Raw genomic sequence first — 16,931 nt, 5'->3', positions numbered from 1 at the left:
GAACATCTTACAGAAGATGAGGTTCAAAACAGAGGCAAATAACCCTGAATTCTAGTGAGAGATGCATCTCCCTCAATGTACATATTTCTAGACATCAGATATCAGGGATAGTTTTGTGAATAATGCCTGTTGTTCTGTTTCACTGGTAAATTCTGTATCAAAAGATCCATTTCCTAAGAGTTCAGATAATCCTGAAAAACGTTGTGCTATTTGGTGGCATTTTATCTTGCATACTTCGAACACAGCTACACAAGACTCCCTCTGTGATATAATGTGAAATCTGGCTAACTTGATAGACTCAAGTACAATACTTTTCTATTGATAAACTTTTCTCAAAACCCCTACACTGCTTTTTATGTATGCTTGCTGCTTTTTGTTTTGTTTGTATTACCTGCTTTATTTTAATAGAATCTGGGGTGGATTTTTTGGGTTTTTTTTAAAAAAAGATCCAGTTCCCAATAAGTTGTCTTGCAGGTTATAATAATCATAATTACTTGGTCACTCATACTTTTAAATCTGAAACACCAATTGAGACTAAAGTTCACTTTCAATTTGTTGCAGCTGCTGTGGCGAGGACCCCTTTGGAAGAAAAAATATTATAATTTCAAGAGGATTCTTCTGGTTAAAAAGCCATTTCCTTACAAGGGAAGTTCTGGAAGATAGCAAAGGTGGGGGGGGAACAAGCCCAGAATTTTACAAGCACTCCTAAAAAGCATTTTGGAAGCATTATATTAATTCAAACAATTGCAAAAACACACACACACACAAACCCAAAAAAACATTTTTACTGAGTTAAGGAGCCCTTCCAATGAAACTTTTAATATCAAGTGAATTTTTAACTTAGCTTTTGACAGACAGCTGTTCTGCTTCAGTGAACACATTACCCTTAACAAAACGCACATGAGGTAAAATGTATCACTCGGATTTGCTCTGGGAACCATAGAAAGGCAGGCTGGTGGCCAGTTTTGCTTTGTAGCTGTCTGGAAGCCACTTCAGTGGGGGGGGGGGACCCATGGTTTCCCTACAAATGCACACCCTATACATAGCCCAGCACAAGCTCTCTCAGAACAGTGCTATGCTAATTGAACTGTTTCTTTGTAAATAATGCTTGTTACAAATGGAGTCCCCAGATCCTTCGTGATCAGATCCTGATCTCTACTGTTTCATTTGTTATTGGCATGCATCCCCCAAAAACCTTGGATGAAAAAGCATTCAGCCCATGAGTGAATAGTAAACTGTTGTATGTCATCTACTTGAGGCTCAGCATCTGGGGGCTTCCCATTGGTTACTGCAGTCATGTGGTGCAACATCTGCTCCCAGACTGGCTGAAGAACTTCCAGCACACTAAATAAATATTCGTGCCAAAATGTGTGCGTGTGGTGGGAGAGAGCTTCTTCTTCTTCTTTTGCAAGACATCTGGGATTTCTGTACACCTGAAGGCCTCCTTCCATATGTTCACACATAACTAATAATATTATCCTACAACAATGGTACAGTGCATATATTTATGAAATGATTTCTCAGGGCTTGCAGAGTTGCTCTGTTTCCTAGGAGAGTCATCTGCCTGCCATGCCTGCTTAATGTCCCATACAAAACCCTCATCTCATTTATATACTTTCTCCTCCTCCACCACCACAAAATATACATTTTCCCTCTTTTTCCAAGATCTCTTTATTCAGTACTCCATAAACCCTCATTTCCTCAGTTGGCTACTAATTCTCTAAAAGAAATAGCGGGAGCTGAGCAGTTTCTTTAACATATTGTCTTCTTCTTAGGTGTGAATTCTCAAATGAGTTCTGTCATAATAATTTTCTGGAGAACCTTTAGCAAGAACAAGGTATTTTCTGGATGGATAACTGTTTGCAAAAGAGCTAGAGACAGGACAACAGATTGTTGGGAAAGATGGAGGGCACAAGGAGAAGGGGATGACAGAGGACAGTGTTCTTGAAGCTACCAGCATAAGTTTGACCAAACTGTGGGAGGCAGTGGAAGATAGAAATGACTGGCGTGCTCTGGTCCATGGGGTCACGAAGAGTCGGACACGACTAAACGACTAAACAACAACAACAACATGGCTGTCTATACTGTGGTCATCATGCATCTACTCAGTGTTGCAAGTTCTAGATGTTGCAAGTTCTGGAACACTATGGACAGTGCAAATGAGTGCTTACATCACAACCGGGGAACGTTGCTTGTGCTGAGGGCCATATTCCCTTCCAGGGGCCATATACTAATGTTTATTTGGTTGCACATCTCTCTCCCTCTCAGGCAAGAGGCATTATCGGAGTTCAAAGACACATTTTAGCCCAAACACTGGATGCAAAGCAAGGCAGGTCAGGGGTATGGCTGAAGATAGGCTGCAAGCTAAGGAAAATCCTAAAGGTCAGATAGAGAGGCCTAGAGGCCCACATTTGGCTCCCAGACCTGAGATGCCCCATCCCTGGTTTATACAATTCATAACGATGGTGCGGCCAAAGCATTTTCAGCTCCCGGGGGGGGGGGAATCTCCAACCAAATATATGTTGACCCATCAACCTCCAGCATTAGGAGGCATCTGCATGTGCAAGTCAAGAGGTGCCCCTTAGGAGGTCCTGCAACAATGCTTACCAGCAAGACCAGCATCCATATATGACATCATAGGGCAGTTGTCATTGCTGGACTTCGATTTCTTTTTCCTGCCTGGAAGTCAAAACAGCACAGGCAGCTGGACCTAGACACCCTTTTAATGTATGCAATGTTCCTAGCCTAGCAATATTTCTGGGGCATTGTAGGAAATTAGAAAGGGTCGCCAGAGACCCAGCTACGAGCTGACTTACTCCATCATCCTGTTTTGCTGAATGGCCAATCAGATGGCTCTGGCCTGTTCTCCCTAAACTAGTATTCAGAGGCATGCTGCCTGGAATGCTCCCACCACAGCCAAATAAGGACATCAGAGGAGCAGGCTCACCATAGGACACCTTGCCCAGTGCCCTCTTCATAGTCAACAGAGGAAGCTGCCTTACAATGGGTCACACCATTGGCCCATCTAGCTCAGTATTGCCTAGACTAAGTATTGTAGACGCTGCACTGCATCTTTCAAAGAAGGATCTCTCCCAGTCATACTTGGAGATGCCGAGGAATGGACCTTTTACCTGCAAAGCAGATGCTCTACCATGGAGCTGTGGTCCCTCAATCAGGTGTCAATTCTGGAAGCAACATTCTAAGAGAGAGAGATGTACAGGGAACTTTCCCCCTACAAAACGCTATTGACCCCATGGGAAAAGTCAATCAGTGCCACAGCCAATGGGTGGGCAAAGTGGGTGGAGTTTGCAGCATGGCAGGATTCTATAGGGCTCCCCCCACCCCCGTCCCTCTGCTATCCATTTCTCCCTCTTTCCTTGTCTGTAGCTCTCCCTCTCTCAATCAGCATCATAAGATATGGGGAACTGTCGCAAAACTAATCTATGCAATCAAAGCTTGAAGGCTGTGGTTGTCTATGCCTGTCCCATCATCCGCCCGCCCATCCCATTGTGGAATTGCATTCTAAATATGGAGGGCCGTTATACAGGGGAAATCATTATCATACCAATGCTTTCCTAGTTTCGCTGTATTACTGGTTTGAATTACAAGATCATCCAATCAAGGATGCTCTTATCCTGGTGGGTTTTTGTACATGGCTCAGCCAAGTAGGACTCTGATCTCGACTACAGGCTGGGGCTTATTATAGTAGAGATAATAAAATACATTATGGTATTTTCCCCTCTTTCAAGTTGCCATATTAAAAATGCATTAAATCAAAGGAGCCTCCACATGACAAGATGAAATCCCTGGAAGGAAAAGCGAATAGGAACACCAACAGTAAGCAAGGAAGCTTCATCGTAATAAACACTTAAGACTTTATAAAGCAAAGCACAATGGCAAACAGCTCTCACTGCTCATCCAGAACTGCAATTGCTTCTGGTCTGCATAGTGAAATTTTGCTGAGGTCCCATGGTTAAGGATTTGGAATTCTCTAGGTTACTAATTATTTAAGATGCTGTGGTTACATGTTTGGTGTTCAAGAGGGCCTATTATGGCTGTGCCTTCAGGATACTGTGGTCAATTATTCAGTGTTGTACAGTTTTATTTGCCCACTGGTATGAAACTCCAGCTAGGGATTCTTCTCGGGATGTGACAAACTCAGTTTTAATGGTATGCTCCAGCCCAGGGGGGAAATTGTACACAAAGGACCCAAACAGAAATGTTCTGGTTTGGATTTAAATTCTCCACCCACAGAGCTTCCTTAGAAATCGGAGTGAATAAATAATAATTGCAAAGATAATCAAGTGATTGATAAATGTAAAAGAAGATCTCAGATTATACCCCGTCAAAAAACTGCATCACATATTTTCTTGGTTTTTACCTAACACTGTCAGTGTCTACAGAGAGCTAGCTCTAAGAAGCCAAGATGGGCAAGGGGCAGGTGGGTGGTTTCAATTCTTCAAGGAGCTTGTCAGCCTCCTCATGCCACAATCATTGAAACTGATCCAGTACAGATGGAAGAGACAATACTTTGGATGGTTCTGCTGGTTGCCTCTAAATCTCTCCAAATCTGACCTCCAAGGGTGTCAGAGCAATGTTCTCTTTGCCAGATGACAAAAGCCCATTCACCACTCAGAAATGCTCTTCTGGACAACTACTTGCAGATATAATGGCAGTGAAGAAGTCAGCTTTTTCTGCCACCAACACATGGTAGGCACACTGGTGCAATCTCAGCCATGTTTGGTCAGTTTTTGGACCAAGATTTACACCACCTGTGCTCCAACTGCTGACCCTCCTGTTTTATCTCACATAGGACACTAGAGTACCAAGGTGACTTACATGCGCCAAAGCAATGACAAGGGCACTCAGGACCAATTATGTCAATGGCTCTTCCCATCTCACCCTTCCAGAGTGAGAGAAGAGGCTCAACAGGAACACCAGGCAGGTCAGCTGGCCCGGAAATACCTCCAGAGCATTCAGGAATCCATCGTATTCCATCAGTCTCCCAGGGTGGAACATCTCAATAAGTGTCCCACCATTGAAGAGTGGAGTAGCTGCATTCAGCCTAGACCTCAAACTTAGAATTGATTGCTATAATTTAAATAGAAATACAACGTGTATCACCCTAGTGGGGAATACTGTGATCAGGTGATCTGTGTGCCTGTTCAGTCTGCTGTCCAGGTGCTGATCTCAAGACTGCTGCTCTCCCATCTTCTGGTTCTGTATTATTAAACCGGGCCTAAATCAGACTGTTATCTGTAAAGAAAGACACACAGGTACCCTACTTCAAATGCTGTCCTCCATAATATCAGAAGATGGGGATGTGATTTAATGCTCATAATGAATGCAGAAGCAGAAGTTCTGGTCCCTTCCCACCAGGACTGCCTGAGATGAAGCCTTCACCCTTCCACCTATAGAATCTGACCAGATTGGAAGCTGAATTATGCTTCGGTTGCAATGAGACAGTGTCCTCAACTGTATCCAAGGGCAGCAGGCTAACTTAGAGGGTGAAGGGCATGGCAGGTGGCATGTGCACACTCTCAACGACCTGAAGCAAATGCCTCATTTGCCCAATGGTGGTGCCAGCATTTCTCTCCCAGCTTGGTTAGCGTCCACTATCAAACTTGGCAGCATGAAAAGGGACTTTTGAGGACAGGTGGCAGAGGTAACAGAGGCAAACCAGGGGGTGCAATACTCCCCACCCAAGCACCCTTTTGGCATATCAATCGTATCCTGAACACTCTGCTTGTGAAAGGACACAGGAAGTTGCCGTAAGCCACATCAGACCATTGGTCCAGCTTACTCTAACCAGCTTTGGCTCTGCAGGATTTCAGAAAGGAGTCTCTCTCCTGGGACCTCATACCACTGAGCAATGGCCATTCCCCAGAGTGACTGGGGCAGAGTTACACTGGAACACATTATGCTATCCTGCTGACACACAAGTTTCAGGCATTGCAGGGGGTTAGAATAGATGACCCTAGGAGTCCCTTTCAACTCTATGATTCTAAGTTTTGTGACTAAGGAATCAGTGCCCAGGCTGGCACTTCCTTCAGGACAACCTGATGGTTCTCTGTTGTCAAGAATCAGGAGGGGTACGCTTGAAAACCTTAACCGGATTCTGGCAAAAAATTCAAAGCACTGTGTAATGGAGCACACCGCTTGCCAGGAAAAAGAAGAACCACAAGTCCAGTCTCTAGACCAGCTGTGCAAAAACTCAGGCCTTTTTTTTTCTTTTCAAAAATAGGCATGGCCGAAGCACATGTTGTTTTTCAAGGTGTATGCCTGGATTGCAAAGTTTACACCTAAAAATGTAACGTATGGATATGACAAGCAGGAGTTTGAAAACTCTTGCATCATACAGGTACACCTTCTAGAAAGCCACAACTGAGTGCAGCTCCTGATTGTGTATACACTTGGTGGGAAACCCATTTGTCTCATTGCACAAGGCATGAAATGGCCCCCACACGTTTGTGTGCAACAGGAATGCAAACTATAACGGAATGCACTACAGACTTTGGCCTGCTCTGATGTGTATTAGCAGCAGCAAATCACATGGAAAAACTGCTGTTCTGGACACACCCTTTCCACATCTACTCAGAAGGAAGCCCCGTTGAGTTCAATGGGGCTTACTTTCAAGAAGTGTGAACATAAGACTGAATCCTTTATTTATTTATGAGATATTTTGAAGGCAAATTGATTAATCGGCTTAACCCAACACACATTGAACACTGTTCTTTTGTGTAGCCTGGAATCATTTTTAATGTGCAGGGCAGAATCATTTCAACTGCACTCCATTAATTTACAATAGGATCACTTTTGGTAGCTTTCTAATAGCTACAAGTAGCAAACAAAGCCACTTTATCTCATTCGTTTTGTGCATTTGCCTCTTTTTCCAAAGTCCCTCTCTCTCTCTCTTTATGAAAGGAGGTAACCATCTTAGAAACTAATCATATCAAAGAAATAAAATGTCATAAAGTAAAAGGAAAAGAAAGCGGGCAGAGAGAGAGAATGAAAAAAAAAAAGGAAGCCTTGTTCTTTTAACAAACAGAGTTTTGTGTTCCTCCAAACAATATTTTGTAGTCTAAACAAGTCAGGGAGAAGTACTAATCTAATAAAGGTTCATTTGAAACAAAAAATATTTGACTGTTATGTGCTAATTATTTAGGATATATGAAACCGCTCTTCTTAAAGGCAAGACTTCTAGCTTTGAAATCGTTAATGCCATCAAAGTAAATGACCAGTTGAAGAAGAAAATCATTATCAGTTCATAAAAGGATAATGACTGCAGATACTTGCAGGGCTAAACATACTGGCCACAATTTGAAGGAGTCTCAAGCCATACAAGGATGGCACCCAGGAATACTTAAGGGTGCACCCCCAAAACACAGATCCCAGCCACAGTATATTAAAGTCTGGTCTTTATAGCATAGATTAAATAGTTGCTCATATAATAAACACTTTCGCTACTCCTTGGCTCCTCCAAACTAGTCTTTCTATAAAACTTACTTCCCATAATTCTGTAGGTGACAATGAATTTCCTGTGTCCCATCACAGGCTCTCCCTCTTGCCATGGGCAACTCTGGAAACATCCTTTGTATAAGAAGAGACTGCTGGATGGCTCACCTAGTCCAGCACCCTGTTCTCACAGTGGCTGACCAGACGCTTGTGGGAAACCCACAAGAAAGATTTCAGCACGAGAAAACTTCATGCTCTCGTGGTTTCCAGCAACTGGTATTCAGAAGTATTGCTGCCCTAACTGTGGAGACAGAGCATAACCATCATGGCTAATAGCCTTTGATAGCCCTCTCCACCAGTTTCTCTAATCCTTGTTTAAATCCCTCTAGGTTTGTGTGCATCACTCCCTCTGTGGGAGCAAGTTCATAGTTTTAACTATGCGATGTGTAAAGACATATTTTCTTTTCACTGTCCTGAACAGGCCCAAGCAGAGTTTGCCTGAGGCCCGGGGCAGGAGTCTTGTTAGAATAAGGTTATAAACTCTTGGCATGATGGTATAAGTCCAAAAGGCTCCTGGCAGGAGCCCCCACCCAGTTTAACTCTCCAAGGCCTGGGGGCAAGTGTACCTGGCTGCCCCTGGCACACACTCTGCATGGGCCTGGTCCTGAATCTTCCAACATTCAACTTCTTTAGATGCCCATGATTTCTAGTGCTACGAGAGAGGAAGAAAAACTCTTCTCTACCCACTTTCTTCATGCCATGCAGAATTTAAAAAACTTCCATCACGTCACCTCCTAACTAAAAGAAATTCCAAATGGTGCAACCTTTCTTTACAGAGTTGCTCCATCCCATTGACAGTTTTGTCCGCCTTTTTCTGAACCTTCCAGGTTTCAGAACTACGACTTCAAGGAAATAAACCCAACTGATTTCAGCAGAACTTACTTTCAAGTAAGTGGTCTGTGTGATTAGGCAAGTCATGTTAACAAGACATAATAAAATTGATGCATTGTATAATCATTCTAGCCCCCTGCTGCTTTCTGCTCTGTTGCTATAAGTTGCTTCATAGCAGAGATAAAGGGATAGCTTACATATTTAGCAGATATAAATGGTTATGTTCTTTCTGGACTGTGTGGTTTCAGGCTTCAGGATAATGTCTAAGTGCTCTCTCTGCACACTGAAAAGCACCATGTCAAGGAGAAAATTCCCTGCACATAGAAAGACAGGAAAGCAAGGAGAAAGTAGAATGAGCTTTTCTACTGGCATGCTAGGTTTGTAGGTGGGGGGGGGTATTCATTGGAGGAGAAGCTTTCAAGCTTTTCCATTGTGCCTTCCAAGAATAAAATTTTGCTCGTGCCACACCAACTTTTTCATTGATAAGAAATATGCTGGGAAACAAAAAGAAACAACTCCTAGCCATGCTTGATTTACAACACAGAACACAACCACTTTATAACATGATCATAGGACATCCAGGAAGGATAAAACAATGCAGCTATATAAGAACATGAATCATTCCCAAAATATAAACAAGCCACTTAGATATGTACCATAAGTATAGAAGAACTCAATGAGTTTGATTGTCCTTGAATCTTCCCGCCATGCTTGCCATCCTCTCCTGCCACACCAGAGTGAGGTGCCACACCCAGCGGCAGATGTTGGGCTTTCAAATTTCAGCAGTGCCCTGTGAGGTGTCAAAATTTGGTGCCCTCTTGCCTTCCGTTCTAAGTCATTGTTGCAGTGCCTCCTGCAGCACCCTCTCACCTCGGCGCCCAATGCAAGCGTTCCAGTCGTTCTCCCCAAATCTGCATCTGCCACACCCTCTGAGAACCACTGATCTATGGAATGCCTTGCCAAATGAGGCTTATCAGTCTCCATCACCCTACTGCTTCAGGCAGCATAAGTGCCTAATTGTGCTGGCTCAGTTCTGTTGCATTTGTGCTGTGCTGTGATTGGATACTATTCATTTTTTAAAAAATTGAATATATACATTTTAGTGATTATATCTGTTTCTATTACTCTTTCCTAATCTCACTGAGTCTCCCTTGAGAAATAGGCAATACAGATATAAAATAAATAAAAAAAATGAAATAAATCCTACCCCACCTGAAGCCTTTTGTGGAAGAGTCCAGACTTTGCCAATTGCTTTTGTTGGGTGAACTGACCCCAGTTTATATCAGTGATAGGGAGATTCAATACCATTTGCTAGAATCTTTGTTCACTGTGTGAAACCCCAGTTCCAAAACAGCTGCATAAAAACCTTCTTAGGCAATTGTACACAGCGGTGAAGTTGTGAGATGATAAAAATATCAGCAACTGCAACAAGCAAGGAATCTCAACTTGAAAGGAAAAGATGCTACAGTACCACGGTTTTCACTTATCATCTAAATGGAAGCCCTTCAAGGACATAGCTGTTAACCTTCCCTTTTTTTGTGGGAAATTCCCTTATTCCAGCACCATTTTCCGCTGCTTCCTGCTGCTATCCCAGATTGTTAGATATCCCGTAGACCGTCCCCGGGACAGGTGAGGCTGCTGATCCCTTATTTTCAGATCTGAAAGTTGACAGCTATATTCAAGGATCTATCAAGTAGATCAAGGATGTTTGTATATTCCCCCCACCCAGTGATTCAGCTACTTAACTTACACATGAAAACTCTCTTGATAGTTAATCAGCTTCTCCTCAAGCTGTTTTACTCTCGCTGTCCCATGATGGACTAAGGAGTGCAATCAGTCAATTTCCCTTAATTTAGTGGACCTTTTGTATTGTTAAATGCATTCTTCCTTTCCATTGTCTGCATTTATAACTATTTCAAAATAAAATTCCAGGCGAAATCAAAAGGAAAAGTGTCTACAGGAGGCAAGGCTTTTGCTATCCTCCTCATTTTAGTAGCAAATGAGTTTTCCACTGCTGTTGTGGAACTTCATGTCATGTAGTTCTAAGTCTTATTATTTGACCCTTTAAAATCGTGTTCAGTGGCATCCCAGACGCTGACTTTCAGAGAATGAAAAGTCAGTGAATAAACAGAATGAAAAGCAGCATTGGCCGTAGCTCTTACTTCTGTCCCAACTACTGGATATTTATTTGTTATTATGCACACTGTAAATAATGTACAGAGTACATAACATTCCTTTATTGCAGGGGGTTGGACTAGAGGACCCTCATGGTACCTTACAGCTTTACAGTTCTATGATTCTAAGTGAGGATAAGGCTAAGATAGAACTTTAGAGAGGGCTTGGCTCAACATTAATTATCAGTGAAGAGCTTAAAGGGAATGAGCGATATTTTAGGTAGACCTCGAATGGCAGGATTTTCAGGTAGCAAAGCTAGAATTTTCTTTTGTCTGGCCCTGAAGATTCTGGGCAGATGGACTGAATCATGCTGGATCAATGGACTGACTCTGTATAATGTCGCTTACAATATTCATAAGTTATTTGCTGAATGCAAAAGAGATCGATCCAACCACATGGGGCAGCATGGTATAAGGCATGGAGTTGGAAATGGAAGAAGAAAAGGGAGGGGATAGCTCAATGACTTTGTGATGGAATAAGCAAGACCCTCTTTATTTTATTGGGGGTTTTTATTTTAAAAAACACACTTCATTGGAAACCCCACTGGGAGAAAACCCTATCAATATAGTGCATATTATTAGGGTGGTACAAGATCAAACTATTTTTGCAATACCTGTGTTTGCTACCTTATCCACCAATGAAGCAGAACCCTTGCAAAGCAAATGATCACAAATACATGGTGACAATTTCATTCACCGATCTAGTGTAACTGTCTATAGTCTGGGCTAAATTCCAGCATTGTTTTCTGACATTCTCGATGGGTAAAAACAAACAAACAAGCCAGAATGCTCGTTAATTCTCCCATTAGCTGGCTTTACAATCCCTCATGGCAGAATTGCCTGTCTCCACTTACTATCCATCTTAAATCCAAGGCTGGCGAAAGATTCCTTCCTTGAGGATGCCACTTTGTCAATTACACTCAGTTGTGAATGGCAGCACATGTTTCATACCATCCCATTAAAATGTAATCTGCTGTAACGTATTTTGTTAACATCTGCAGTTAACAGAATGGAGGAAAGGGGTCAAGATTCAGACAATGAATCTGTGATTCACCCCCTCCCCAAATATTATAAATTTTCCTACCTGGTAACCACATATTCCATCATAAACTGTTACCGTACATCCTATTACTCAGAAGGTACTGCTAAAATGTTAGGAGAACTGGTCACTTGGTCAGCAAATGAAGTGACTTAGCAAACTTTTCTTTTTAAAAGCCTGTTAAGGATAAAGAGGGACTGTATACCCAGTGCCCCTTTCATTGTTGACTGAATCTTAGCGGTCCAGTTGCTGCACTGTCTGTCTCCTTGTGGCTTATATCAAACAGCCTTACCTTAGCAGCCAAATAATGTCTGGGCAGATCACCACCAATACACAAATTTCTATGCCCTTTGCTTTTTTTGTGGAATGCAGAACACCAAAGTTATTCAAGTCAGGAGGCAAGGGGAGAAATCCCATGACTCGATAAGAGTACAATGTCCCTAATAATCTCCTGAGTATTGGGAAGATGGGACAGGAGGAAAAGAAACCTTATTGTCAGGCAAACTTGGATGGGTTACCACCCAGTTAGCACCTCCTCTGTGGTTACCACACCAGGTATAACCAAAAACAATGCCAACTTCCATTATGAACATCTAAGGGCCAAAACAGACGTATTATCAGATCTCCACACTTAAAAATAAATAAATTAAAAACAGCTATTGGGGTGTGTGCAGATTGCACCAGGGCTTAGAGAGGTGGAACTAGTAGCAGCTATTATGGAGGGGAGCAGTTTTGGTAGATCTGATTACAGATCTCCAGAATTACCTTCGTTTTGACTCCCAAACCCTGGCTAGCAACTGATCTGGTGGTGTGGGGACACTTCAGTAGTGGAATGGAGGTTAGAGTGGCAGCTCCTGTCTCACCTCCCCCCCCCCCCCCGCAGATAAACTAGAAACAAGTCTTTTTTCCACAGCCACTAATGTCTTTCTTACTGTGAGTGTATGTGGTAGAGATTTGTTCTGTCAGGGAGCTGAATTTGATTCCTGGGCTCTCCAGCTATTGACCTCTATTATGAGAGTGAACATTATTCTCACTTAGGAGAGCAACAACTATTCTCTTATAATTGGAGACACATTTATATCCTGATCCTTAAGCGCTTAGCAATCAGTCCCACTGATTTCAATCAAGCTGGCTTAGGATCACTGTCTTACATTGTTCTGATTTCATGCTGAATTTTGCAATTTTGCACCTCTGCCAACTGGATGCACTAATGTCACACAACAAATAGCAAAACAATGAAAAATTATCATTCTTCCTAGTAGCGCCCACTGTTTCTACTACTGTGTAAAATGTAATACATCTCACATTTCCTCCATGGAGCATAAGGCAACATTCATGAGTCCCACTCTCCTCCATTTTATCTTCACAACACCCCTGCGAAGTGTACTATTTGTGCACACACACAACAGAGAGAAAACACTGTGATAGGGGCTGTATGGGCTTGGCAATCAATACTCTGTTGCCATGTTTTTATTTCTTTATCTTTGGGCTGCATGCAGTGCAAGTCCTACGCAGAGTAGGCCCATTCAAATCAGCCAAGTACCTTAAGTCCATTAATTTCAGTGGGTCTACTCTGAGTAAGACCAGCATTTGGCTACAACCCACTGTTAGCTAGAGATCCCAAGACAAGAGACCCTCCAAGAGACAAGAGACCCACCCTTCAGGAGCAGTCTATCTCTGAATGCTGTGGACGGACCTGAGAGGGGAAGGAGCTCCCCCTAATCCTGAAACTGGTGTTTGTTTGTTTTTAAGAAAAGAGGGTTAGAGCTAAGTTCCTGAAGCATCATGTGGGCTGATACAGAGCAGTTTGGTCGCAAGCAGAGGAGCGGGCTGCGCGAACCGGATGGGACAGGAGGAAGGCAGGGATGGTATCCTACCGAGAGAGAGAGAGAGAGAGAGAGAGAGAGAGAGAGAGAGAAAGAAAGAAAGAAAGAAAGAAAGAAAGAAAGAAAGAAAGAAAGAAAGAAAGAAAGAAGTAGGCAGGGATGGCTTCCTACCTCGCCTTGCCGGTGATAATGCTTCAGCCCCTTGCCCCCCTGGCCCAAGATTTTGCCCTTCTTGCTGCTCCCGAGAGCCAATCCTTGGTGGAAGGTGGTCGACCTGTTGGTGGTCGCCTGCGTCGGCGTCTCGCCCATTAGGGTGGACTTGATAGAGTTCACCTTGGTGCCGTCTAGCTGGGAGCTCTCCACCACCAGGAGCGCGGCCAGGAAGAGTAGAGGGCGCGACGTGGAGAACTGATTCCAGCTCAGCATGATCATCTCCCCTCGCCCCAGAAAGGAAGGCTGACGCTTCTTTTCCGGGGTTTGGGGGTGGGGTGTGGGTCTTGTTCTTGGCTTGACTGGTGCGTTTTATCTAGATATTTCAAAGCACCTTCTGCTTCTATTGCATCGCGATGTTCTTCTCATTCACGGAAGCGCAGGCGATGCACATCAAAGCCCCCCAGATGGCATTTTGGAAAAGACTCCGAGGAGGCTGGCGCGAGAAGCGCTCCCTGGAGGGGACGGGCTGGCGGGCGGCTCGGTCCTTGCGGCAGCCGCTGCGCTTCTGGAGAAGGAGTGAGCGAAAGGAAGGCAGTCCTTGCTAGCCGCCCGCCTGCTCCGCCTCTAGCTGCTGCCGGAGCAGCCCGCGGGGCGAACTCCAAGGTCGAGGCTCCCGGTCGAGGCAAGGCTGGATGGCTGGCTGGCTGGCTGGCTGACCCGGCGGGCTTAGCGCCCTCTCGCTCGCGCTTCCGTCGGGGAAAAAGGGACACGCGCTCGCCTCCTTCGCGCTTGCAGTTAGCTGGTCCCGGACATCCCGAGGGGAGGTCAGGCGAAAGTCCTGGGTGGGTGCTGGGGGAGAAGGACCCAGCGCGCCTAGCCGGGCAGAAGTGGATTGAAGCGCCTCGTCCGTCCCGTCGGTCCGCGCTCCAGCCAGGTCCCCGGCAACTCGCCTAGCTCTCCTCCTACCCCCTTCGCTTTTATAGCTTCCCCCGGCGCAGTTTTCCCTCCGCCCCCCAAAAGCCGAGCCGAGTTGACAGGGAGGGAAGCTGACTCATACGCCCTCCTCTCTCCCACTCCCCACATCTCCTCCCAAGTCCCACCCGGCGCCTTCCTCCTGCTCCTCCTCCTCTCGAGCCCTCGGAGTACAGAAGGAATAAATAAAACGGTCTGCCCTGTCTCTGTCCGCGTCTAAAGTACCTTCCCGCCTTCGCACTCATCTCTGATGCGGTCTTTCTTCCCCCTACCCCGGGGAAAAAAAGCCTTTCTTTTCATAGTAAAGGGGCTTTTGGGGAGGTTAGAGCCCTCGTTTTCTTTTGGAAATGGAACCCCCCGTTTCTAAGAAATGTTGGGGACCGCTCAGGATTGCCAGGCGTCGGGAGGCACAGAACGCTTCCCCGCTTTGCGCTCAGAGCTCTGTGCGAGACCGGAAGCCTGCGAACCTTTGACACAACGTTTTGTTCAATTGGGTTTTGTCGCCGGCGAACACACTGCACAGTTTGCTCCGGAATCCGAAACGCATTGGGTGGGGGTGAGGATTTTTCTAGTTGCGCTTAAACTGTTAGGCGTCTGGCGGCACCTGAGAAACTCATAGGTTTGCCTGGCGCGTTTCATAGTATATATACCTTCTTCTTTGGCGATCACTCGCCATATATAGATATGGAGGGAGATGAGAGAGAGAGAGAGAGAGAGAGAGAGAGAGAGAGAGAGAGAGCTCTGTCTAAGTCAAACCAGACCTCCATGAAATAGAAATGATATAAGTATATGCTATTATTCTGCAACCTTTAAAATATATCCAGGTTTAAGCAACGGGGCAGTTCACATCAGCAGGACTTGGCAGTATTGCTCGCATTAAACCTGATATTGCAAAGGGCATATTTCGATATCAATCACCAACCTAGGCTCGCCAGTCATACATGCCGGGCAAAGTGCTCTCTGTCGCTGCGATCAAATCTGCTGGCCACCAAATTCCTTGTAGCTCTTTCCTGCTGCAACAGAACCGACGGGACTGGGTCTTGTCCCTGACGCCAGAGGAGACCCTTGGCTTTTATTGCTGGGTGCAGCCAAGCTGAGCCTCTCTCCCCACCCCCACCCGGTGCCTGAACAGAACCCACCACCCATGATTTCGAATCCATCAAAATATTTCCCCTGTTCTTGGCTGAGCTGAAATTCAAAACGCTTCCATTCTTTGCTTCGACGGGCTTGTATGGATCAGGTTGAGGAGCCCTTGTTAGAAAGTTATCTCAGTGCCCCATGGGCATATATTTAATATATCCCCGACCTGCATTGCAGGGGGTTGGACTAGATTACCCTCGGATCCCTTTCACCGCTACAATTCTATGATTCTTTGAGCTCTTAATCAAGGGGAGCTCTCCCGTCCAGGCGGGGAAGGCTCTCAGCATGTGCTCAGAGAAACACACTTCTCTCTCAGAGCCTGGACCATCTCATGCTACAGCACCCTTCTACTTTTGGTACTTAAAAAAATAAAATAAACCCCGGTCCCCTCCATCTCTTGCTTCGCGAAACTTCTTGTCTGATAAAGTTCTGGAAAGCTTGTCTCGCTTTCTGTGGCATCTTTGGCTGGTGAACTTCGGGTTTTGGAGTCTCCGCTTGTTTCTCGTGTACCACGGTTGGGTCCAGGGCAGCAAGGGATACTGGATCTCTGAAAGTCGAGGACACCTTTGGCCAGAGCTATAACGCTGCGCTCCTCTTCCATCCGGTAAGCAACTGTAGAGTAGTAGTCCCAACCAATATAATAGACTCTGCTGTCCAAGGGGGTTGAGATCAGAAGGACCATTGGACTGACCTGTCTGTGTGCTGTTACCATAAATTCTTTCCTCTTCCTCTCTCTCAAAATATCTGTATAGGCAGCGATGGTGGAGTGGTTAAGATTGTCGGACCAGGATCTGGGAGACGAGGGTTCAAATCCCGCTGGGCCATAGAGCTCCCCTGTGTGTCCTTGGGCTAGTCACTGCCTGTCAGGTCGACCTACCTCAAAGGGTTGTTGTGGGGATAAAATGCGGAGGAGGAGAACCATGTACACCACCTTGAGCTCCTTAGACGAAAAGATGAGATAAATCAATAAGAATATATGTTCTAAGAGATGACTGTCCTTGCGATAAGGAGTGGGATGGGATCCGGAGGGGGGCAGCCTTCAGCCTTCACCTGCTTTCTTTTTTACTAGATCCCACAAATGGAGCCAGGTGCAAGACACATCCATTGGGACGAACATATTCTGAGCCGAGGAATATGAGCTGCAGAACTGAGCGGAGTTCAAGTCCCTCTTCCACGCAAAGATCCGCTCCAGCTCTCTTCATTTCAGTCCTTTCTTTTAACGGTGTGTGTGTGTGTGTGTGTGTGTGTGTGTGTGTGTGATTTTGTCGTGGCCCTTTGCTA

General features: G+C 45.0%; 1 protein-coding gene across 1 annotated transcript in view; it reads right to left on the bottom strand.

Annotated features, from left to right (window-relative positions):
- Nucleotides 1-14,754, bottom strand: part of DKK2 (dickkopf WNT signaling pathway inhibitor 2) — a 59,504-nt gene extending 44,750 nt beyond the window's left edge. Inside the window, exon 1 of the mRNA XM_083571884.1 lies at nt 13,557-14,754. Within this exon, the coding sequence (XP_083428010.1) occupies nt 13,557-13,817 (261 nt within the window). The 5' untranslated portion in view covers nt 13,818-14,754. The remainder of the gene's footprint in view (nt 1-13,556) is intronic.
- Nucleotides 14,755-16,931: the final 2,177 nt, after the last annotated feature.

This window comes from Podarcis filfolensis (genome assembly GCF_964270895.1).
Source record: "Podarcis filfolensis genome assembly, chromosome: 9".
Taxonomy (NCBI): Eukaryota; Metazoa; Chordata; class Lepidosauria; order Squamata; family Lacertidae; genus Podarcis; species Podarcis filfolensis.
This window is presented reverse-complemented; position numbering and strand designations above follow the sequence as displayed.